The 25818-nt window shown below is 38.2% G+C and overlaps 2 protein-coding genes across 7 annotated transcripts in view; one reads left to right on the top strand and one right to left on the bottom strand.

Annotated features, from left to right (window-relative positions):
• Positions 1-3593, bottom strand: part of LOC126380109 (tyrosine-protein phosphatase non-receptor type 61F-like) — a 56269-nt gene extending 52676 nt beyond the window's left edge. For 4 of the 5 annotated variants that reach the window (XR_007568423.1, XM_050029342.1, XM_050029343.1 and 1 more), the window contains exons 1-2: positions 3288-3593; positions 1758-1919 (exon numbers count right to left, since the gene is read on the bottom strand). Coding sequence is in view for 3 of the 5 variants with exons in the window: in XM_050029342.1 (XP_049885299.1) it covers positions 1758-1919; positions 3288-3374 (249 nt within the window). In the remaining 2 variants the exon portion in view is untranslated. Of the gene's footprint in view, positions 1-1358; positions 1398-1757; positions 1920-3287 lie in introns of those variants that run through there. The other variant, XM_050029345.1, reaches the window with a different exon arrangement.
• A 1096-nt stretch (positions 3594-4689) lies between these two features.
• Positions 4690-25818, top strand: part of LOC126380131 (ADP-ribosylation factor GTPase-activating protein 1) — a 28606-nt gene continuing 7477 nt past the window's right edge. Inside the window, exons 1-6 of one of the 2 annotated variants that reach the window (XM_050029387.1) lie at positions 4690-4859; positions 4961-5128; positions 5739-5852; positions 20240-20388; positions 24262-24382; positions 25658-25780. In XM_050029387.1, coding sequence (XP_049885344.1) covers positions 4800-4859; positions 4961-5128; positions 5739-5852; positions 20240-20388; positions 24262-24382; positions 25658-25780 — 735 coding nt within the window. In that variant the 5' untranslated portion in view covers positions 4690-4799. Of the gene's footprint in view, positions 4860-4960; positions 5129-5738; positions 5853-20239; positions 20389-24258; positions 24383-25657; positions 25781-25818 lie in introns of both variants that reach the window. The other variant, XM_050029386.1, reaches the window with a different exon arrangement.

The raw sequence follows: 25818 nt of genomic DNA, 5'->3' as shown, positions 1-25818 counted from the left end.
CGTATTAAAGATTCACACAGAAATTAGTGAGGTATTTTTTTTTTCTTTTTTAATATTTAATCACGTATCGACCCGTTATAATAGTTTACTATTTAAGTTGACAAATTCGGGATCCATTTCGGGATTGACAATAGTATTAAAAAAACACTGCAAATGGCCAACATATCTTGAAGGGAAATTATAGCGTTTGATAGAATATATCTGACATCTACTGATAGACAGACATTTTTGTTAATATGTAGGTATCATTTATGAATGCAACAGAAAGGGATGAAAAGAAGAATGTTCCATTTCCATATAAATTGACGAGGTGGAGTGGACGTAAGTGAATTCTTCATGTGCGCCCCAAATTACGGCTATTTTAAAACAATTTTCACTTTCTTATCTGTAATAACCTAGATTGGGTGCTGATTCCAGTAAACAACATCTAATTTTATTATAAGTTATATCTGTCATTATATTAACCGCCGAAAAGGAAAGGTACGAATAATTGACAGGCATATAATTTATGGAACATACGTAAACAGAAATGTAAACAGCCCTTTATATATTTTACATTTGCCAATAACCCGACAGAATTAACTTTGACACACATCAAAACGGGTTGCATATAAGGGAGATGCCTATTTGATTCGCCCGGGAAACATTCATTTTAAAATTAACAGTTGTCAATCATCCGTGTCTTTTTTCGTCGGAAAAAAATATGACAGATATAACTTAAAGTTAGAATGTCTGCAGGAATCAAGGCTTTGTATCAAAATAATTAAAATTAATTTAGAGATATCTAGATTTACCGTATTAACATGAAAATAATGATGTCTCTGGTTCTTGTTGATCAAAGCCGGAAATGATCTAACAAAACACAAAACACCCAAGTGATGTAATCATACCTGAAAAGTTGACATACATACATACATATTATGTATGTATCACGCCTATTTCCTGTTGGGGTAGGCAAGGAATTGCACTTACGATCCTAACACACTACTTTCGCTTCTTCCGATCTCTTCAAAGACATTGCAGCGTAATTTTGCTGCAGCACAATCTTTTTCTTTTCTAACTTTCTCCTTTTTTTCTGGCAATTGGAACGTGCGCTATATTTTTTGTACATTCAAAAAGCCCCACGCGGCATCCAAAGATTTGGTTTTTCTTTTTAGTTTGATAACTACGGCGTTTCATTCAAGTTGATGCACTGACCGTAATACCCTTATTAATACCGTAATCTATTATACTTCAAAAGCTTTTAGCTTTGTAGTTTCCAGGTTTCCTTGTATCTTTAAAACAACTATTATTCAACTTTTATTTACGTTTAGCAAATGCTGCACGTTGCTACACTATGTATGTGTAAGTTGACTTACCTATGTGAATATTGATGAAAAAGTCGGCATCTGTGTGACCTATTGAAAATTCCATCAGAAATACACAGATTTTTTGCCCTACATAACTAATTATCAACTTCTTTAGAATAAAAATATTCTAAAAAACAAGAAACAAATCTTTAAAAAAATAAGTTGTGGACAATGAGGTGTTTTGTAATTTTTTACAGGTTTTATGTTTGTCAACTTTTTAAACTGGTAAGACAGGATCCACATTCTTTATGTATTTTACTTAGTATAAAATGAATATATCTAGGTAGGTATATTCATGCTTATAAACGGCTAATATAATTTATATTGTTCTCTGGATAAATTAGTTTCAGTGAAGAATAATTTCTGATGCACATTTTTTATAAAAAGTTATTTTGACAATATGCTTACCCTAACGAGGTTGGCGTTGATGTAATCTCTTTCACAACGCTTCAGGATGATACGGCTATGGTCATACGGGTTCACATCTCGATAGCGGTTCAACGGCTTGTTCTGTGGCTTCTTTGCTTCGGTAAATGTGTATGGATATGCCTGGCATTCTCGTCCAAGTTTCTGTAAACAAACCATAATTTAATTACTATACTATATTTAATTATTTTTACGAGATGTTTTTCACAAGTGTCATAGTACCTATTTAATTGGGAAATTATTAGACAAAGCAATTAGGCACATGTGTATTTTACTAAGAAATATATCTTTTAACCGTATTGCTTCTGATAATATACAAGACACTTTATACTTTTTATTGATAAATAATGGGAAATAATTACCTCTGATTATGCAATTAAGTTTCAAGATGCAATACAAATAGAGATATTTTTATTCATTCAGGGATCATTGAAAATACTAAGAACTAAGATTTTTTACATTCATCTGTAAATGTACCCAATGTAAAGTTTGTATGGATGAAATTTTTAATTACTACCTACATACTTAACAATAAGGCTGACTATTGTCCTTCATTATTCTTTGTCTGTGTCTTTGTTTTCATAAAGTATTTTCATATTTCTTTTTAGTTAAAGTACCTACTTTTTTGTTAACCTTACTGCCAGTGTGTAGGTTTTAACCTAGGTAAGTATTGCTACATGCAGTGTTAAAGTGTATAATGCAGCAGCAGGAGGGATCTATCCGGTCTAATTTTTATTGAATGTAATAGTCTCACAATGCAGTGACCTACACATATTGAATAGAAAATTACACAGGTATATAGTTAGTTCTCAGTATAGTATGATTAAATATGAAGGAAAAACTTATTTAATGATTAAATTATACACATTCGCTGACTCACAACTTTAGACCCTTCTGGTAGTGGACAAAGCCACAAATTGTATAAAGTTAACTTTACAATAGAGAAATTTACAGTCATCCCATATTATACATTAGACTGAATAAGCAATCAAACAAAGATAAAAGGCAGATTACCATTACAGCTAAGTGTAAAAAAGAAAATAATCAGAACACAATAAATGTTAATGAGGCATTGAAATCTTGAAACCATCAGACCCCAGATGAGTTAGTGCCTTGTCCTAGAAGCGGTTCATGCTCCAACAAACATGTAGGCCTGATCCAAACATTAATTGCATACTAATAAACATCAGTTTGCTTACTTTTTTAGTAATTCTACACATCATGAACTGAAATATAAATGAGATATCACCTAATTACCCTTAGTGGGCAATACCGGACTAAACTTGAAAACAAACAAAGCTTTTGAGGTTTGTTGTGATGACGACACGCGTTCGTAAAGTCGGCTAAGTTCTACAGCGTAACTGTGTAAACATGCATTTACGCTTCAGACAGCGCCGGCGGCGTGCGGAGATAGTGCATGAAAAGATGCTCAGCTCAAGCGAACTAATTTGAGGCAAGTAACTCGTGCGTGGCAAAAAAGCGACCTAACGCAGCACAACAAAATTACCGTACCTGATACACCAGAGGCCAAGCGTTCTTGTTGGCGATGTCCAAATACTCAGCTTCGACGCTTTTTGAAGTCATCTTATTATTGTTCATAGCTCATCTCCAGCCAGAAAGTTTGTTAGTAGCCGGATGCCGCTACAAGGCGCGGGTTTTACGGACGAAAGTACCGTGTTTAGATCTAGTACCCGTGTTCTACTTGAGGATAGTCTTGAACGACGGGATCCAAATACTTTTGTCACAAATACACGTCGTTTCAACAATGTAAATGATGATAAACGTATGATACGAGCAGCGGCCTTCTCGTGTTGAGTGCACCGCTGTCTACTTTGGTGTTGCCAATTCCAAAACTTTTAACTTTCAACTCTTTACCAAAATCTACTATTTTATAAATGTCCGCGGAGCCCCCGTGTTGCTTTGTGATTCCAACAGACTAAAAGTACAAAACTTGTAGGACACCTAATAAAATCACAATGACGTATAATATCAGGGACGCAAAAGTGTAAGTTGTATTTAGAAGTTTCAATCCCAATAAATAAATCCCAAATATTTTTTGTGATCCTGGGATTTCCGGATTTTACATTTAGATTTTAGAATGATATTTAAAAACTGAAAATGGCAAATAAAAACATACTTTAAGTACTTCTATCATAACCTGGACCTCTTTAAGTTATTATTTTTTTATAAATACTTGACATATAAATTGAGCTCACGACGATATACCCAATTGGGGTAGTCAGATAAAAATGCATCGTTTATTTTGTTGAAAGTACGTACACACACTTTACCGAAAAAACCCGTAAAAAGCAAATAAATATTTCATCTCTTTCTATTAATCAAAATACACACGTCTCTTTTAAAGAAGTCACTATTTTGTCAAAGTTACTAATATCGCAAATTTTGTTATGTGAATAATCAATATAGTTTTCAATATTCATTCCACCTCGCAATCCACACGATAAGAAGAAGAATATTCCATTACAATATGCTTAAATATTGATCAAACGTCGTAATATGGGATAAATGATCAAAAAAACCTGAGATGGACGAAAAAAGCCTGTCTTTTTCGGGATTAAAAAAGCCAAGGTTCAAATTCTGTGGTTATCTTTACTTTGTGTGAAAATATTCAAACTTGCTTTTTTTGTAATAATCGTGTATGGTCAAATAATGGTTATCGCAAACCAAAGAGAGACTTTCCAGGCTGCGATTTAGATTGAACGTGATAATTACCTATATTTTTACATTTATAATTATTCAAAGATACTTTGTAAGTTTTGTAATAGCTAAAATATTTTTTACCAGTTGGTAGATTTTTTCTTAGTATAGCGTTTCTCTATGGACAAACCAACTACGAATTAAAAAAGTATAAAAACTTTGTCTATGCAGTTTTCTATAGTAGTCTATGATTGCCAAGAGTGCCAAGTCGACTTCTGAGTTTGACGTTTGCAGCTTCATCTTCACTAGTCCTTCGTTCAAATCACTGTTGTACTTTTTGCACTTTCACAAGACCCAGCCACCGAGATGGCTTCTCCACGTACGAGACGTAAACTGAACTCTATCCGGACCGTTGACGAGAACCATGTAAGTTATAATTCATTTAAAACTTTTGCTGTACGTTTGTGAGTTTTCACTCGGGGTTATAGTAACGTTTTTAATTCATTTTCTTTATTTTTGTTGGGCAGAAATGCTTCGAGTGTGGCACTCTGAACCCTCAATGGGTGTCCGTGACTTACGGAATCTGGATTTGTCTGGAATGCTCGGGAGTGCACCGTAGTCTGGGGGTGCACCTATCATTCGTGCGCTCCGTTACCATGGATAAGTGGAAGGATATCGAGCTCGAAAAGATGATGGTAAGTAACTTGCGACATCTAACCTCTCTTTCGAAACTATTGACCCTGTCTTCTGCAGTTATGCAAAGTAATTGTCAAACATATGCTGAGTATACAAGCAAGTACAAACTTTTAAACTTTGCCTGACTTCTCGCTAGTATTGCACAATACTCATATTTAAAGATAGTCTTTATTCTGTGAATTTGTGAGATAGCTGTACACTTATACAAAGTTTAACACTATCCATTTAAATTTAAGTTTATTTCATTTTTTATAGGGTTTTATTAATTAATAAGTAGTTTTCTGTCTATCTCTCTTTTAATAAATGATACCTACTTCACTCAAAGCATTCTAAGTTTATTTACCAGGTTTCTTAGTCTTTTCTACGGTAGTCTTGAAAACATAGTATATTTGGTCAGCAGGGTACTAATTCCAATCTACAAATTAATTTTATGAAACAGGATTTTGGCATCTAAATGTTTTTATTTCTTTTCAAATGAAAGGTATTTCATCCAGGTTTAAATTAATCAAGAGGAGGTCAGTAGTGAGACAATATGGGCTAAAATAAATAAATATATTTAAACTAAGTATTTAGTGGACAAAAATGACTAACTAACTATAACTTTTGTAGGTGGGAGGAAATGCAAAGGCCCGCGAATTCTTTGAAAGTCAGCCGGACTACAAGCCTGGCATGACCCTGCCGCAAAAGTACAATACCAAAGCTGCTGCCATGTACCGTCAAAAGGTAAGTATTTTAGTTAATTGTTAAAACTGGTTATCACATTGTGTAATGAGTAGCCATTAGCTAAATTTTATTTATATTTTAGTCAAACCTCTAGCTTGCGCAACAATGCGGAGCAAGGAATTACTGCATAGGACTTTATTAACATTAGATCTATAGGGAAAGTAGTTAAAAATGGTGATCACTCACTTGGCGAGACTTCAGCTGTAGATTATGCAGTATTGGATTGGACCGAAATACGGCATAGAACTATGATTGATGGTAATGAAGGAAGGTGATGACCATTTGCCGGATGAAGGTGCCGGCGGCGGGTCTTCGACATTTAAAAATCTGCTGACGTCATAATAAACGGTTACTTTCCGGATTTTTTCATAAGAACATTTTGTTTTTTTTTATATACAATGCTAGGTTGATCAACATAAGCCATAGAAATCATCGCGCTATATCTTTTTATTTTCCCAGAAATTTCGATGTTTTTTTAAAGAATCGCAAGAAATAGCTACTTCCTAATAATCTCGTGCTATGTGTTTATTCTGTGTTGCTATTGCGAATGTTTTTGCATTTGCGTAAGATAACTGCATTACGTGAACACTTTTTTTATTGATATGTGCATATTTGGGGGGAATATATCTATTTCTGTCTTCGCGCTTTTTCCATCTTCTGCTGTCTAAAATCTCGACTAAATTGGCCGTTTTCTGCGTTTTGGGATCAATAAATAAATCTGCGGGTAAACTAAAATTCAACATTGTTATACTTGAACATCTATCCCTCACGATTGTCCGATGGCTTGTACGCTGGACTGGGAGCATATAAAAACATAAAACGCGATCAGCTGCTTATCTTCCGCGGCGCCAAGGCGCTTATATCGAAATGCTACTTCAATACATCCACGCCGATCAAGACGAACTGAGCTAACATTTCTATACTATAGAGTTCCGTTGATTCTACCACTATTTAATCACAAACACAAATGTAACATTCATTAATACAATTGTGGTTTTTTTGCATTGTTTACTTTGCTAATCACGAATATCAACAATTCGTGCGCTAAATGAATACACTGGTCATCGGTGGCTAATACTTTCCTTGGCTATGTAGGTTGTGAGAAGCTGCAGTAGTTTTACGCGGATGAGACGTTTGACAATGTATACAGTGTGTTAGTGACATCGTAACGAATTTTAAGGGGGGCGATTCAGACGATGATTCTATAAGATCAAGTGGAATTTCTTGTCGGAATTTTATTGTTTTTTTTTTTACATACATACATAAACTCACGCCTATTTCCCACCGGGGTAGGCAGAGACTATAGAATTCCATTTGCTTCGATCCTAACACACTTCTCTTGCTTTCTCCACATTCATCAATCGCTTCATACACGCACGCCGGTTCAGAGTAGATCGTATCGTACTCGTAGATGTTGATCGTGTTTTTGTTTTTTTAATTATTTTCATTTCCATATTTTTGCGACGGAAAATTCCACTTAATATTAACTCAGAACCATGGTCTGAAACAACCCCCTCAGCATTCGTTACGATGTCACTAACACCCTGTACATGTATAAATTTACGATTCGAAGTGTAGCTTATGTGCATGTTACGAATTACGAATAGATCTTTTTGAGTTTTGAATGTAATGGTGCTGATTCCTGTACACACCATTTAATATTTTTTTTAGTTATACCTGTCATTTTCTTATCCACAGAAAAGGTATAGGACGGGCAATCGATAGGCATAAAATTTATGGAACACACGTTAATTTCCCCAATAACCCGACAGACTTAAGTTGACTGCACACGTCAAACGCGTTGCATTGCATATGAGCGAGGTGCTTATTTTATTCGCCCGAGTTATCACTTTAAAATTAAGTTGTCAATCGTCCGTCCATTGCCCTTTCAGCGGATAAGAAAATGACAGGTATAACTTAAAATAAAATTACGATGTGTCTGCAGGAATCGGGGCCATTGTGTTACCATAGATATACGTTCAGCCGACGGTTTAAGTATAGGTAAGGTATAGTTTCGAACGGAAGGGTACAAAGCAATCAATTTGATTTAATTTCACGGCACTAAATTGAAGAAGTGTTATCAAATTAAACTTTTAAACTATTAAAAAATATATATGATATGTGACCAATTCAGGAAACACAATGTTATCATATCTTAACCCACGCAACTTAGCAGCCGACAGGAAGCGACTCCCGCAGTTTCGCGTGTCCTTTGAATGTGTTCGCGCGTTTCTGGAATAAAATAATAAAAAATATAAAACAATATAAACGTAAACGTAAAAAATTTAAAACTGATTATCCCACGCCTGGGGTCGTTTCCGCGGCCTCCCGGCTATGTGAACGCAGCCTTAGAGTGGCTGCAACTATTCATCCGATGACTCGTGGCTTTGTTTACCACAATAGAGATTCGTTTATATTTGTATATATGCAGATAAATAAACCAACTTGGTATTCTGATGATACAAAATCGATTCATGCGAAAAGCCACGCGTGCCCCGTGGTTCCTTCGCAACGAAAATCTGCGCATTGACCTAGGTTTCTCAACCATTGCCTTCTTAAATTAGTTTCAAAACGTTTTTTCGATTCTGTTCCGGACGGCAAAAATCTCCTGGTAGTTGCGGCTGCCGAATACATCCCGCTTAGCGACGGTACTGAAAAGTATCGGCTCGAAGGACGTAATATACGATCCCGACGACCCGATTACTTTAGCCATAGAGGCAGCCAATCAGCTCGCTACAACAAACTCTTCAGAATCAGATATCGACCTCGCCGGCATGGTGAACAATTTCCCTCATTGCGCTTATCGCTATCGACCCGATTCGATTAATTCTTTCACTAAGCTACTAAACTGGGCACCCTCAGGCCTGTTGTCTTAAATGTTTTACCGGGTGAGAGCCCTCAGCGCTCTCCGTTTATCCGGCCAAGTAGTTGTGAAATTTCAGTTTAAAGATATTTATTTCTTAATAACGACAGTTACAATGTATTTTACTTAAGAAACAAGCGGTAGGTAAATTAGATTTTTTAGTTCGCTTACACTATGAGTATGTAGGTATGCATTGCGTTCGATAGGTAAGTACAATTTTTAGAAACATCTGTTACCACAGTAAACATCAGTAAAAACAAAAACACATTAAACTCACTTTTCCAGATTACTAGATTATATAGATTACTAGATTATAACTAGCTAATTTCGTCTTAAATGACGAAATTTAAAGGTAGCAGTTGTTTTGTGACCTACCCGTATACGGTTCAGCTGTCGAATCGATAAATAGCCGTACGGTACGTATTGACGACGACCCAATTAGGTACGCTAGCTATACGTAACATGAACAGCCTGTATAATATTGTGCCATTGCTAGGCGTAGGTGTCCCCTCAATCAGCCGGAGGGGTTATGAATACTCCACCACGCGGCTCTATTGCGGGTTGGTGGAGGTGTTTGGGCTAATGGCTAGTAGACCAACGGCCTAACGTGTCATCCGAAGCACGGTATCATTCTACTTTTATGGACAATTAGGTGATTCACACGGCTTTGTCCGTATAGATTTCGGTTATTATACCAAGTAGGTATTTTTAGACCTCGGTGGTCCAGTGGTTGAGCGTTGGGCTCACGATTCGGAGTTCCTGGATTCGATTCCCGGTGGGGACATATCACAAACAAAACTAACGTTGTGGTCCTTAGTTTGGTTAGGACATTACAGGCTGATCACCTGATTGTCCGAAAGTAAGATGATCCGTGTTTCGGAAGGCACGTTAAGCCGTTGGTCCTGGTTACTACTTACTGATGTAAGTAAGTAGTCGTTACATGGGCCATGTCAGGGGCCTTTGGCGGCTCAATAGTAACCCTGACACTAGGGTTGATGAGATTGGTACTCCACCTCTCAACCCACACGATAGAAGAAGAAGAAGAAGACCCTAATATTGCTAGTTAGTACAAAATTTGCGCACTTACTTTTATATTACTTTTATAAAATGTAGGCGGCCGCACTGTCGAGTGTTCCTAAATTTTGACAGTTCTCCATACTATCCAGCTAAAATTCGTAATAAATTGCTATTAAATGTGGAGTGACGTGGAGTGTATCCCGTCTGAAGGACGAGTTACGAAAAAGGAAACAGCCATCAGTTGTAGAAAGGCAGTTTTGATTGAAAATAAGTTTTTCTAAGTTATCTTCTTTCCTATCCTTAGGGAATAAATATAACACTATGATTTTGCAGTTAAACGCTGCACAAAGGGTTATAGCGTAAAAATATAACCAAAACAATATGTCTGTTTACTCAGATAGTGAGGAGCTCGGTGGCGCAGAGGTAAACGCGCTCGGTCTGCGATTGTTGAAGCTAAGCAACTTTCGCAAAGGCCGGTCATAGGATGGGTGACCACAAAAAAAAACTTCATCTCGAGCTCCTCCGTGCTTCGGAAGGCACGTTAAGCCGTTGGTCCCGGCTGCAGTAGCAGTCGTTAATAACCATCAATCCGCACTGGGCCCGCGTGATGGTTTAAGGCCCGATCCCCCTATCCATCTATAGGGAAGGCCCGTGCCCCAGCAGTGGGGACGTTAATGGGCTGATGATGATGAGTCAGACAGTATGGGGAATTGATAAAATTTAAGAACACTCAACAGTAGCGACATTTGATGGGAGAAATAGGCAGCTTTTATCCTCATAGCAACAATGTGGCTTTTTAACCCCACTGACAATGTTTATTCATCACGATGGAGAGCAGTATTTCTTTTTCGACCCACTAGCGTCGATTAATTCTTTCAAATATTTTTCCTCTCAGACGACGCCCAGAGCCGAGGTTCGCGCCCAACTGGGCACCCTCAGGCCTGTTGTCTTAAACGTTGTACCGGGTGAGAGCCTTCAGCGCTCCCCATTTGTCCGGCCAATGCCATCTGCGGCAAATCTACAATAAGTCACATCAAAAAAAAAAAAAAACTATCACGGTATAGTTAAGGTAGATTTTTCTTTGATTATTATGATTTTGACGCGATAAGTATCGCGTTCGATACAGCGGTGTCCCATTCCAGGGAATGTTCCCAAATTAAAAAGGCTTTGTAACCTAACGTTTAGGCAGATTCGGCAGATAAGACCAGAGTACAAGAAAGTACAATTTGGAAAAGAAAAGCAGCCAGTGTCCTTGCTAGAAATATTTCCTGGATCATCATTAGTTCGATACCGCTCCTAAAGGCCCCTATCTAAGATGCGCGCCTGATGCATCTGAATCGGAACAGACTACGTAACGTCGAGAATTCTTGCTTTGCATTGATTCTTATAAAACTGCGTTCTCTAAATTGGCAAGTTAGGGAGATGACAACTGGCTAGGGTCAAAAATAAATGGGTGAATCTCAAAATGTGTCAAGTTTGGTGGCGACTGTCATATAATTTTTTCGTGAAAAATTGGGGAAATTGGGAATTGAAAAATTCCTTTTTCATGTCGGAACCGAGGATCCTTTTGGATCTTTTTCATGTCGGAACCCAATTTTTCACGAAAAAATAATATGAAGTTTCGCCACCAAACTTGAAATTTTGAGATTCACCAAATGCTATAAAATGCTAATATGTAGGGTTAACATACGCAACGTGATAAAATTTTGTCACGGTTTCATTTATCGATTTTGACGATATAATTAGGTCGTTTTGTTGATTGTTGCTAATATGTCAAACCAAATAAGTCATATCGTTCTGTCAAAATACGAACAAATTCACAAGGCACACATGTTAGGGGAATACTCAAACTTATCGACTTCGACAAAATTTATTGAATCGATCGATAATTTTATCACTTTGCGCATGTTAGCCCTCCTGGAAACAAAAGCCAGTCTATAAGATGACCGATATCAATCCCATTTTACCTTTTGTCATATTTGCGAATTTTATTATAACTCATAGACATTTTTTTTGTTTAAATTTGCCCCGAGAAGGAGCAGGCAAAGGAACATAGCCAAACAGCCTGGTCAAATGAAATTTTTCTTCATGTGATATCTTGAATTTGTTTTCTGTCTTCAATAAATTGTTTTCGAAGGCCGGAGCCATTTCTTTTGTTTAATAACTCATAGACAACAATGACTGGTTATGGCTGTATTGTAACGTTTATCGATGACGTCACAACTTCAGCATTCCATATAACATTTTCGATTTTGACGTTTCTAAAGAGTAATTGAACACACAGTAATTCAGAAATGCCCACGCAGTGTTCGCCCCGATTAGTACCTAGTGGACAGGACGCGTACGTTTACACTGTATTCGTGTTCTGCATCCGACAAAGAGCTCCCGGTTTGGGTTTGAGTGAGAAGTAATTAATTATTTGCCTTGGTTTTGTTGCTGATTGCACGTCGTATAGGTTGACGTTGCATTGCCTGTTTGTTGCAGACGACGTTGCCTGTAAATCAAATGTATTGCGGGGCCGGTTACCGTCCGAATTCGAACCCGATATATGGTCAAAGCCGTCCGATAATTAATTTCGGCAGCTGCTCTTCATTCAATACTGGGATTTGAGAATTTCATGCGCTTCGTGTATGTACTCTGCTCGCTGTTTAACTAAGGGTTGTATTAATAAACGAATCTCAGCTGACACTGCCCTCAAGATCATGCTCAAGTCCCTGTTTTTATATAAGAATTGTCACATTGACGTGATCTTGAGAGCAGTCTCGAAACTGAGATTAGTTTATTAATACCACACTAAATGTAAAATTTACTTGCTGATACTCTTCTACTTTGGTATTGCTTATTCTTCTTTCTTTGATTATGTTTAACCTAATATACGTCCCAACCATTGAGTACCACTTTCTTCATAAACAACCTAGAATTGTCCCATTTCTGAGCATATGGAGAATCTGGTTCGGTCAACGCGGGTTTTAATCTTGGCTCCAGGTCTAAACAACATGGATTCGACCTGTATTATTTCTTCTCTTCTAAAACTGCCATGTCCTATCGGGCGTCGGTGACCACCACCGCAAAGACTTCCCTATTTTGAGCCAATCTGGAGAGCGCGGCTGCGTCCTTATTTTCAGTCCATTTCTTAATATTATCCAGCCAATTTATCCTCCTTCTACCCCTTCCCCGTTTCCCGTCTATTTTCCCGTCGAAATTTCCTTCAATATGCGGTATCTGGTGTATCTATGTATGTGCCCGAAATATGCAATCTTACGTTTTTTAAATGTGGCTAAAACTTCCCTCTTCTTCTTCATTCTCTTTAATACATCTACATTTGTGATTTTCTCAGTCCATGATATTTGTATTACTTAGATTACAGATAATTGATATCACGTGAATTCCAGGATTTGTGCCCGATGAATGGCAATAGGCTCGCTCACTATTACATGAGTCTTTAAACAAAGCGAGAAGTGGGTGTTATACTGAGCTGGTTCGCTTCCATTTGGTTGTAGGGGTGCTGGAGTTGAGAGACCTATAGCCCGGTTGTGCTTGTGGATTAATACGACCATCAAAGTAAATGTCGGGAGTGGTCAGTCATTGAAAAGGTGACCGTTTACTAGCTTCCATTTTCCTCCGAGCTTCGAAAGGGGACGTAAAACCCGGCTATTGACACTTCAAAGGGTAGCTACTTTCGTCGTAGTTTCATTAAAAAGAGTAGGTAGTACAGTAGGTGGGTAGCTTATCATTATTCAAGGCGTATGAGTTAAAATTTGTTTGCTTTCGTTATCTGAACGCTCAACTGCATTGATTGAACTTTGTACCTTAATTTTTCCCGAGACGTTTTATCAAATAGGAAAGGATTTTCCTTGAAGGGGAAGCGGATTTCGGGGGCAAAGAGGTTCAAGCACCAACCCAAAAAACATCACAGGCCTAAAAATTTGACATGTTTTGTCTAACAACTGCAGAACATTTTTAAGAAAAGTCTCCCCAAACCAAGCTTCTGGTACTTGCACTGGAATTGATCGAGGCGCAACTTATACGTATTTATGTTCGAAACCGCGACCTGATTATTGTGCATGTAAGCTGTGTGGCGGTCATAGGAAACTGAATTAGTGTCGCCAAAGGGGCAAATAGTCGCATTAGAACCAGCTCCCTTATATGTTAATATAGAGTTGGTGAAGCATTACACATGTACGTGCCATATTGTCCAAAAAACGATCACACGTGCCGACAATCAATAGGCTAGTTTCCAACTAGTCAATCAGTTACTTTTTACGAAACGTCAAAACACGAAATTACTATGGAATTTGTAAGAAAATGCACACTATGGCGTCATAGAAAAACGCAATAAAATCCCGGACTTATTATTACTTTTTCTTGATTAAAAATTCATAAATAAGTTAAATAGAAAAAATAAAATGTTTCTCATTGGTTTTAGATCTGTCTTTATTTAGTAATCAGAATTTGCCGGCCACCAGTGGCACGCGTGGCATTGGTTTGCCATCCTTGTGGTAATCAAATGTCTACTGCAACACAGAACATAGGTTCTCAACCTTATTATACCCGTCCACGTTGAGAATATTTTTGTTTCTACTGTAGTAAGTACGTAGTAGTAAAATGTGCGAAAGAGACACACATAGTACATTATGTAAGTTATATTTAAATCTTATGAAATTATATAACAGGTACAATCTAAAAACTATTTAACAAATATTTCAAACTTAACAAGTAAATATTATTAATCTTAACATTCATCATCACCAGCCCATTAACGTCCCCACTGCTGGGGCACGGGCCTTCCCTATGGATGGATAGGGAAATCGGGCCTTAAACCACCACGCGGGCCCAGTGCGGATTGGTGGTTATTAACGACTGCTAATGCAGCCGGGACCAACGGCTTAACGTGCCTTCAGAAGCACGGAGGAGCTCGAGATGAAAACTTTTTTTTTGTGGTCACCCATCCTATGACCGGCCTCTGCGAAAGTTACTTTACTTCAACAATCGCAGACCAAGCGTGTTTACTGCTGCGCCACCGAGCTCCTCAATCTTAACATTACAAATAATTAAAACTATACTACTAAAACTAAAAAAAAAAGAAACAAAAGTACACGTAAGTAACTATTAAAAAGCTCCGAATGGTAGTTATTAAACGTATCTACAGGGTGTCCCAGAATGAGTAAATCAAATTGCTATGGGAGATAGCTTATATTCTCGAATTTCCCGGTATATCCGATACTGTGTATTTGCTGGTACCGGGAATTCAGTGCCGGTACTGCTATCCCTACATGTACGGCGGCTTAATCTGAATTCCTAAAGAACGAAATGTAATTTAATTAATGTGTTTAATTAATGATGCAATCTATGCATGTGGTATCATAATACTACATGCATAGATTGCATCGACATTCATTAAATTACATTTCGTTCTTCGTAATCAGATATCAACAGCTTTTTAGAAACGTGTATATATAATGAGTTGTTGTTGTAACGTGTATATATATTAATCTTTTAATCCGTTTGTAGGAAAGCAATACTTTTAGGAACATGAGGGAGACTATCGTTTGTATCTGTGACCGCTGCGTTGTAGAGATTCCAGACACAATTGATAATCTATTGTTTCTCGTGTAGATTTGTGTTCAGACATTCTAAGAGTTATTGGAGTACCCTTACAATTCAATTATCTACTGAAATGGACTATAGTAAACATAGAATGAGTAGAGCTGCATTTGCATACTTGTGCATTATGTTAACAGTTGAGAAGAATCTCTCTCGTCACGTTGGTCATTTGGAAGAAAGTTACAGATAACTTCTGTTTCCTTTTGTCTGTCATATTGTGTACAAAATAAATATATCCTTACTAGCAAGAACCTTTTAAAACACGACTAAGATTTTTTTATCCGGCAGATGTTATTTTTGAGCCGTTTGAAATGCGAGTTATTATTAGTAAACAGCCTCCGTGGTTAGAGCGTTAGGCTCACGATCTGGAGGTCCGGGTTCGATTCCCGATGGGGACATCGCACAGTGTGAAATTTAGAGTCGATTGCGGACATGTTTATCTAAGATTTCTAATCGATAGGTCTAGGATAGGACTAAAACTTCGGGGAAGTAACCATGGGGCTATGTGTATCAGTTATAGAGGTATATAAATATTTGCTGACGTCATCAAAAATAGGTATTTTTAATTACTTCAAAACTAATAATGTTATTTACACATTGTAATTTTTTTATTATGTAATACCGTGAAATATGCCTATGCACAAAATTATATTTATAACATTGCAAAATCATGTATTTTAAACGAAATAGCGCATTTCTATGGTTTCTATGGAGTTTTCTCGAGTTTTAAAATAACTTCAAAACTAAAATTAATAGAGATGTAGTTTCTTTCCAGAAGTTGAAGGTCGTCACTGGATCTATACGATGGACGATTAAAATATGCATGTCCGCAATCGACCCTAAATTTCACACTGTGCATCGTCGAAATCACTTTGTGAGACTGTCCTTTGTTTGGTAAAGACTTTTCAGGCTTGAATCACCTGATTGTCCGAAAAAGTAAGATGATTCCGTGTTTCGGAGGGCACGTTAAGCCGTTGGTCCCGGCTAGTAGCCGTAAAAACACCTCCACCAACCCGCAGTGGAGCAGCGTGGTGGAGTATGCTCCATACCCCCTCCGGTTGATTGAGGGGAGGCCTGTGGCCAGCAGTGGGTTTATGTATGTATTAGTAGAACTTGGAGATAGGAGACTTCGCTTCAACACTGTCTATGTCGCGAAGTGTAGCAAGCTCGTATCTCGCAATCATAACAACAGGCTTAACCTGTGCGGTATATTAACTGTGCGGCAGAAAATGCATCAAGGTAGTGCGGACTCTAACTGATAGATTGCTTGGTAATCAGCGTCAATCTAGTGCTCAATCAAAGTATACAGTCACATACACGTCTCAGAGAAGCATAAACCGGAAGTACGCATTGTTTGCTGCATCTAGTCCAGGAATATAAATTGCTATCAGACAATTTGTTTGCTACTACACTTGTGGAGCGTATAAGGATGTGTGTACCCTTGAACTTGCGGTTTGCTTGTGGCAGTGATCGCTGTCGACTAGATGATTGAAAATAAGTGTCGGCCTTCGTTGTAGAAGTGTAGAAGGATTAATATTTAGCAACAATTTCAAATGCGCCAGAAATAGATTTATAATTAAAAACAGACTTGAAACAGAACAAGTTCTGATTTCGAAACGTGTGTATCATCATTAGTTCCAATGAAGTTTCAGTAATACACTTACGGCCTCCGTGGTCCAGTGGTTGAGCGTTGGACTCACGATCCGGAGGCCCCGGGTTCGAATCCTGGTGGGGACATATCACAAAAAATCACTTTGTAATCCCTTGTTTGGTTAGGACATTATAGGCTGATCACCTGATTGTCCGAAAGTAACATGATCCGTGCTTCGGAAGGCATGTTAAGCCGTTGGTCCCGGTTATTATTTGCTGATGTAAGTGAGTAATTGTTACATGAGCCATGTCAGGGGCCTTTGGTGACTCAATTATAACCCTGGCATCAGGGTTGATGAGGCTGGTATTCTACCACAACCCACGCGATAAGAAGAAGTAATACACTTAAGCCCAATGCACTCAAAGGTGATGATAGCCCGGGGATCGGAAAGCGTGAGTCTGTGTGAGCTAGACTTTACACGTTCTGTTTTTATTAGTACCTAGAATAGCGTAGAAAAAATATGTTACTGTGCCAATTAACCTCCTTTGATTCTGATACCAATGCCTGATATTGTGCAAACAAAGACTTCTAGCGAATAGGATAGCAGATAGGAATTCCACAAACAGTCACAGTGTCTTAGGATTCGGATCGGCTTACCGTGTAACCTATTAGGGTGCTCCCCTACCGAGAAAAATCGGAGTATTACAGTGCGCAATCTGTAATGTGTAGTGTGTAATGTTACACATCTGAGCATTACATCAGCGAGGGAGCGAAAACCATGCATTACAGTATGGAACCCAATAATATAAAATATTAATATAATCTGTATATATTTAGTAGGTACAACTTGTAACATCAATGCGCATCATTTGTAACGCGGGTAATAGTTCTACAAAAAAAACCACGATAGTGTGTGTTTATTGTTTATTGTGTACTAGCGACTCGCCCCAGCTTCGCTCGGGTTCAATGCTGAGGAAAAAATGAAATTATTTACGACATCACATTAAAAACCTCAACTCACAGTATTTATCCACTATTTAATGGATGTTATTATAAATATAAACCTTCCTCTTGAATCACTCTATCTATTAAAAAAACCACATCAAAATCCGTTGCGTACTTTTAAAGATTTAAGCGTACATAGGGATATAGGGACAGAAAAAGCGACTTTGTTTTATACTATGTAAAAAAAAATAAAAAAAAATATTATATTTCGAATGCGAGTTTTGTAGTAACTATATAATTCTTATCAAAATAAATACTTTTAGCATTTAAGATATGTAGAGTAGATAAACTTCGTCCTTTACAGTACGTAATTTGGACAAATATTTCAAAGGTTACGACGAGATGAAAACGCGTGTACGCGCTTCTGCGGCTGAATTGGGTGATATGACGTCAGGAGCCTATTAGATCTGCGGCATTCAGAGCCCAGCGAATTTCAATTCAAATACAAAAATATCTTTATTCACTAGGTAACATAGTTACACTTTGAATCGTCAAGTTTTATATAACGAACGTGTCATCCGCCTGAAATTACTGCAGCTTCTCACAACCTGTATAGCCGGGGAAAAGAAGCTGCAATTAATTGTAACTCGGGAATTATAAGTCGTATGTTAAAAATAATTACACAGACGTTTAGGGCTTTACTTCTATTTCCATTAGGGATGTTTGAAAAATGAAAAGTCTCGTTGATCCTCATTAGTCCAATGATAATTAAAACACATAATAACGGGTTCTTACCGCGTTTAAAATAGGGACATGAGATATGGGATGAGATGGGGATGGGATGGGTTACGGGATATGGGATGTGAGTATGATAATAACCGCGTAAACTTAAAACAATATAGTCCAATGATATTGATTGGTTTCGAATCCCGTGTCGGGCTCCATACTTTATGAGTTTAAATTCACAATTAGATCGCCCGTGGTTTCCAGTAGGACTAACATGTGCAATAAAATTATCGATCGATTCAATAAATCGATTGTTGAAATCGATATGTTTGTGTTTTCCCTAACATGAGTGCCACGTGATTTTGTTCGTGTTTTGACAGAACGACATAACTTATTTGGATTCACATATTAGCACCAATCGCCAATCGACATAATTATACCGTCGGAATCGATAAAATGACCGTGACAAAATTTTATCACGTTGCGCATGGTAGCCGTATTGGACTTTGTTTTATATGATACTAGGGACCCGCCCTGGCTTTGCACGGGTAGTGTTTTATGTCGCCGTGTAAAATATGTCGACAGACTTACACCACCTATTTCACAATTTTCACCCCTTTCTACGGGTTGTTTAAAAAAAACATTTTAATTTCTAGTAATTTTAGTAATTTAGAAGAATTTCTAGTAGGTAATTAAGAAACCCTTCTTTTATATATAACTATTGAAGTTTCATACTAACTTTTCCACCCGTTATTACCCCCTTTACGGGTTGAATTTCGCAAAATCCCATCTAAGTGAGCATCTAAGTCCAAAGAATTTGGGGCTTATGACAGTAGTTTCTAAGATTTCGCGATGAGTTAGTGAGTCAGTGTATGATATCCTGCCATCGAAAATTCCCAGGTCCATCAATATGAAATCCTTGCTTTTATACACTAACACGCCTTTCATAAAACTATTTTGTAAATATACATAAGTGTGACATTAAATCCTCCACCTGCACCTGCCTCGTACTACTCGAACCGCAGGGGCAGCTGCCGAGTGGGCCGCTAGCCAAAAGCTGGCGAAATACGGGGACTTAACGCGGACCCACGATTTTGTCCCTTTTGCCGTCGAGACTTCGGGTGTGTGGTGCTCGGCGGCCAAGGATTTTATTCGTGTTTTGGGGAGGCGCTTGAGGGACCGCGGTAGTGACCCCCGCGCCAGCTCGTTCCTGGTTCAACAGGTTTCCTTGGCAATAGTGCGCGGTAACGCGGCCAGTATAAAGGGCACCTTTGAACCGGGTACGAGAGGGGGCGGTATTTTAGACTGACTAGTGTTTGTGACATTAAATTGTAATTATCTGTTAAACTGACCAAATATTAAATTACTGTTATTAAGTGTGCATTTGTGATGTTTTGTTTTGTCTGTGTGCTTAATATCGTGTTCTCCTATTTCAGGTAATACAATACTTATTCCTAGATTGAATTTGGATAAATTTATCAAAAATTCTCTATGGACAAGTGTCTTTTCTTTACTTGACTCTGGCAGTAATGGTTGTCTACTATACGACGACCGGTTGCCATAAACCATAAAGTTGAAGTTGACTTTTCGATATTATGTATACAGATTTATTTATTTTATATTCCATTGTTTGTTGAACAGATCACGGCTCTTGCCGAGGGTCGTCCGTGGAGCCCCAGTGACTACAAGCCGGACACGGTGGAGAAGGCAGACCCCTGGCCACGCGATCTCTACTCCGCCGGAGACGCGAGCTTCCCCATCAGCGGATCGGATAACAACATCAGCTATCAGTACGTAACTGTCAATAGGGGGTTAAAATGGCCACATCGAAGCAATTCAATCAATCAATCCGGCTTCAATTCACTAAAAATTTATGAAAATGCAGGTTTTTTTAATTCGAATAAAACCGAAAATATTGACCCTACAGCTTTGGTGCCATAGTAATAAATGCTCAGACGGATAAGTTCTAAGGATATATACCATTATTGTTACTTGGCCGGCACGGCACTTTACATTTTCACTAAAAATGTATGAAAAATACAGTTTTTTTAATTCGAATAAAATCGAAGATATTGATACTACAGCTTTGGTGCCATAGTAATAAATGCTCAGACGGATCAGATATAGCGGAATATAGCAAAATATTTTTTGGCCGGCACTTCTGGGCCGAAATCCGATGATCTCCTTTTACATATATAATATTATTATTAGTAAGATATAAAATTATACTACCCCAATTGGGATATAAGCTTGTGAATGGATGGATGGACTACAAGGTACGCGGGAAAATAAGCAGCTGGACGCGTTCTATGTTTTTTCTCACTCCCACTAGAGCATAAAAGTGATATACTCTTTCTGGGTTATGCGAATAATTGAACAGTTCGCAACCTGGCTCTGAAGGCTCATCGGAAGCTATTGAAATGTTAAGAAATACTTGCCGCGGTCTGTAGACAAGTCTGACATTCAATAAATTGCCATTTAAGGCGGAATTTTTTTCATATTATATATATTGTTTATGCACCGTAGGAAATCTTTGAATAATTCAAAATTTAAATAATATTTCGGACAATTCACAAATCCATAATTACATAAAATGGGTTGTGCCCAGCAGTGGGACGTATATAGGCTGTTTATGTTATGTATGTTACAAAATCAAAATACACGTTATATATACAAAAATATGAATATACAGGCTGTAATGGGACGGGGGTATCAAGCCGAAAGGGGTTAAAACTATACCTTATGTAGATCTTCTCTGCAAAATTTCTATTAAGAAAACACTTGATTTTTTTAAATAAATAGTAATATTAGATATTTACAAATACATCATTAGCCATATTCTATGATCAAATGTTTTCGCAAATTAAGAAAAGTAGATTTCGTAACACATTGTATTTCCATTAGTACGTCCAGTTCTGAAGTAAATTACATTAAACAATACAATACAAAACGCTTTTATGCACATACCTAAACACCAAAAAAGAAAACTTTCGGGATACCTCGAACTATTTAGGACTAACTTCGAATCTATTACTAACATGTTCGATCATTAGGGCTACATAATACGGGTAACCATAAACAGTAATTGATTCTTGGAATGATTTCTCAGCCGTATAATGTGATGTAGGTATAACTGGATGAATCTATTCTAGAATGTGTTTTATGCTTCCTACATATAGAGGAGCTCGGTGGCGCAGCGGTCAACGCGCTCGGTCTGCGATTGTTGAAGTTAAGCAACTTTCGCAAAGGCCGGTCATAGGATGGGTAACCACAAAAAAAAAGTTTTCATCTCGAACTCCTCCGTGCATCGGAAGGCACGTTAAGCCGTTGGTCCCGGCTGCATTAACAGTCGTTAATAACCACCAATCCGCACTAGGCCCGCGTGGTGGTTTAAGGCCTGATCTCCCAATCCATCTATAGGGAAGGCCCGTGCCCCAGCAGTGGGAACGTTAATGGGCTGGTGATGATGATAACATATAGACGCCTAGTCCTAACCACCCGATTACTGTAGCCATGGTATAAGAACACCAGGTATGCTCAATCCTATGACAAGCTGCCATTGCCAGCCTTTGATGACGTAAGTGTTACCATTCAATTGGTATTTCCAAAATTGCAAGGACGAAAATTTTATTATTGAAAATTAAGTGAATTACTGACTAATGTATTTAATTACTATTATTTGTCACATATATAAAAACCATTAAAACTGTACGTAAATGTTTTACTAAAGTACAAAATTTGGGCTGACCTTGAAATGCTAGCTGTCAGTTTGGAGCATACCTGGTTGTCTTATACCATGACTGTAGCCATAGAAGCAACCAATGAACTCGCGACAACAAACTCTTCCGGATCCTGATGTCGACCACGCCCGCGTGGTTGACGATTTCCCTCTAGCGCGTATCGCTATCGGCCCACTAGTGACGATTAATTATTTCGAACGACGCCCTGAGCCGAGGGTCGACTAATCCATCCGCTATTCGTCCCAATGCATCTTGTGTAGGTATAACATGTATGGCGAAATTGTAGTACCGCCCACCCATGAGTATTACACTGCTCGATCCCGACGCATCGGACCCGATGGGTCGGATAATGTAATAATCCCTTCACTCGAACTGATTATTACTTTTTGAGTTGGACCATTTACGTTCGTGAATGCTATTTCAGACAGATTTCTTTTGCGTCTCTGGCCTTAGGACGTGAAGGAATCGGTACTAGAAAATAATCAATCGACCTAATCTCGACTGATAGGTACATCACTGTGCTAATGAACACAACACTAGCTCACGTACTTTGACAGAAGTCCTTACCGCGCTCTGAGGATGTTGTAAAATGTTATCTTCATTGAAATATAATGACTAATTGTACTGAACTGCGTGGTCGTTATGTTTAGTACTACAAACAACATAGCTATCTTTCTACCTTTTCGGGGGTATACGCATGATGTTATGTATGTAATCTCTAAAAATATACGGGGTGTAAGTGACATCGTAACGAATACTGAGGGGGATGATTCAGACCATGATTCTGAGTTGATATCAAGTGGAATTCTCCGTCGCAAAATTCATGATTTTTTTTTAGTCTTTTTTAAATTGTTTTCAATTCTATACTTTTGCGATGGAAAATTCCACTTGATATTAACTCAGAATAATCAGCTGTTTCATCCCCTTCAGTATTCACCGTAACGAATACTGAGGGGGATGATTCAGACCATGATTCTGAGTTGATATCAAGTAGAATTTTCTGTCGGAAAATTCTTGAAAATTTTTGTTTTTCTTTTTATTATTTTCTGTTCCATACTTTTGCGACGGAAAATTCTACTTCATATCATCTCAGAATCATGGTCTCAATCATCCCTTAAAGTTTTCGTTACGACGTCACTAACACCCTGTATTGTAGATATTATACGCTACTTTTCCAGCTTAAGTCCGGTAAACGAAACCTAATACAACTGCATAATATATCGTATATTTCAAAGAAATATCGTACGCAGTTAGTTGTCTTCGATATTTTCAAGGAACTTAGCTTTTCTAAGCACACATTTTCCTTTGAGTTTTCTAGGAATTAAACCTTCTTTCTGCTATTTTATGAAATAGCGGAAATCAATGAAATATGTTACGTAGGGATCTTTTCAGACCGTCTAGAACTTCACGTGGCACTTTTTGAAATGAGGTTGTACGATTTTGTTACGATCATTGAATTCACAACCCACACGAGACACGAAGTTGGAATAAAAAAACAACGCTAATACTCTAATCTCTATCAAAAACTACACATTCACTTTTCTCAAAAGTCTCAAAGACGATACTGAAAAGTATCGGATCGATTAATTCTTTCAAATAATCTTCCTCTTAGACGACGTCCTGAGCCGACGTTCGCGCCCAACTGGGCACCCTCAGGCCTATTGTTTTAAATTTTGTACCGGGTGAGAGCCCTCAGCGCTTTCCATTTGTCCGGCCAAGTAGTTAATACTATCTGCGGCAAATCTCAAAAGATACGACAACAGCCTCACAAATACATTACTATTCTCGCTTACTTACATTGCCGTCCTAAAGTAAGTCGAAATCGGAATAAGAGTTGCTATACTTCCAGAATAGGCCTTCTCATTGGGAAAATGCCATAGAAAGTTGTCTTCCAAAGAATGAATGCCCTTATTGTTTCAGCAGCGAGTACGGAAGTGGCCGCTACACCGGCTTTGGCAACACGAAACAATCGCAGTCGACGCCGATGTCGCCGATGCATAGCGGCAACGAAGTGGTCGACAACACTCTAGCATCACTTGCCACGGTAAAGTGACTTTACAAACTTTTATGACGTCATTTTTCTAACGATTCAGGGTTGTATTTGTGCAAAAAACGGTCACGCATTTGAACGTCGCTCCCTCACGCGTTCATGTTCCACGATCCCTGTATTGTATTACCTACTTTAGATAGATATGCGCAGTACAGCACAGTGAACGTAGAACGCGACGACAAGATCGAATTCGTGGCCGCTTTCTGTTCAGTATGACTCAACCATTACCCGTCCGTCCTACCTCCTTCAAATAAAGCTGAAGAAACTACAAAACTACTGGGTCCGATTTGTTCAATTGTTCTTTAGCGAACACCGGATACAGACGTGCATCGCCAAAAGAACGAACCAGGGGGTAAAAAGGCAACATGTTAAATATTGCGATTTGACATTTGCGTTGCAAGCAATATTGCTTTTTCAGATGAATTGCATCGATGTGGCCTTTTTAACCCAGAACAAAAGAAAGCCTTTTTGGTGAAAGATGTTCGAATTAGATCTAACTTACGTAGTTAAAAATCTTCTGGGCTAAAAAACACGTAGTGTGAATGCCAAAAATATGGATAAGTGGCACACTAAGTCCAGAAAAGTCCTTCTATAACAAATTAATAAAATAGGAAATGGAGCAACGATCATGACTTACTGACTGCGACTTGCAGCCGATCAAAATCATTATATTGGGACACCACCACCATCATTACCAGTCCATACACTCAATTATTTGTATTTCTCGTGTATGTTGTTTTTATTATGTGTTTTGATTCTAAGTTATGTGTTACTCCGTGTTTTATATTATACTAGCTTTTGCCCGCGACTTCGTCCGCGTGGAAGGATTTTTCCCGCTAATTTCCGTTCCCATGGGAATTTCGGGAATTCCTTTCTTAGTGCACCTCTACGGTACCTAAGCTACGTCCCTTCCAAATTTCAAGTGCCTACGTTTAGCCGTTTAAGCTGTGCGTTGATATGTCAGTCAGTCAGTTTCTCCTTTTATATATTTAGATATTTGTTATCTGTTTTATATTTGTTACTGTGGTGTCCCTTTATAATAAACGTTTCTTTCTTTCTTAATCCACGTTTGACATTTTCAAGCATTGTGGATAAACATTGAGGTGGACAGCTTTGGCCATATACGATAATCAACTACCTACCCAGCTGGATAATAGGCTTATGTGCAGCAGTAGAGACGAAAGCAAGAAAGAATATGTTCATCAGAGGTCTTCTACATCATCACAGAGAGGAGTATTTTTTATACATGTATAAATGTGTCAATTCCAGGGCTGGTCGATCTTTGCGTCGTCTGTGAGTAAGGCGGCACGGACAGCCACTGAAAGCGCAGTGCGCTACGGAGGCATCGCCACACAGAAGGTCTCAGAAATGGCCTCTACTGTCACCGAGAAGGTAAACCCACAAAAATTTTAATCCAAACAAAACCCATG

The sequence above is a fragment of the Pectinophora gossypiella genome, chromosome Z, assembly GCF_024362695.1.
Source record: "Pectinophora gossypiella chromosome Z, ilPecGoss1.1, whole genome shotgun sequence".
Classification (NCBI taxonomy): domain Eukaryota; kingdom Metazoa; phylum Arthropoda; class Insecta; order Lepidoptera; family Gelechiidae; genus Pectinophora; species Pectinophora gossypiella.
This window is presented reverse-complemented; position numbering and strand designations above follow the sequence as displayed.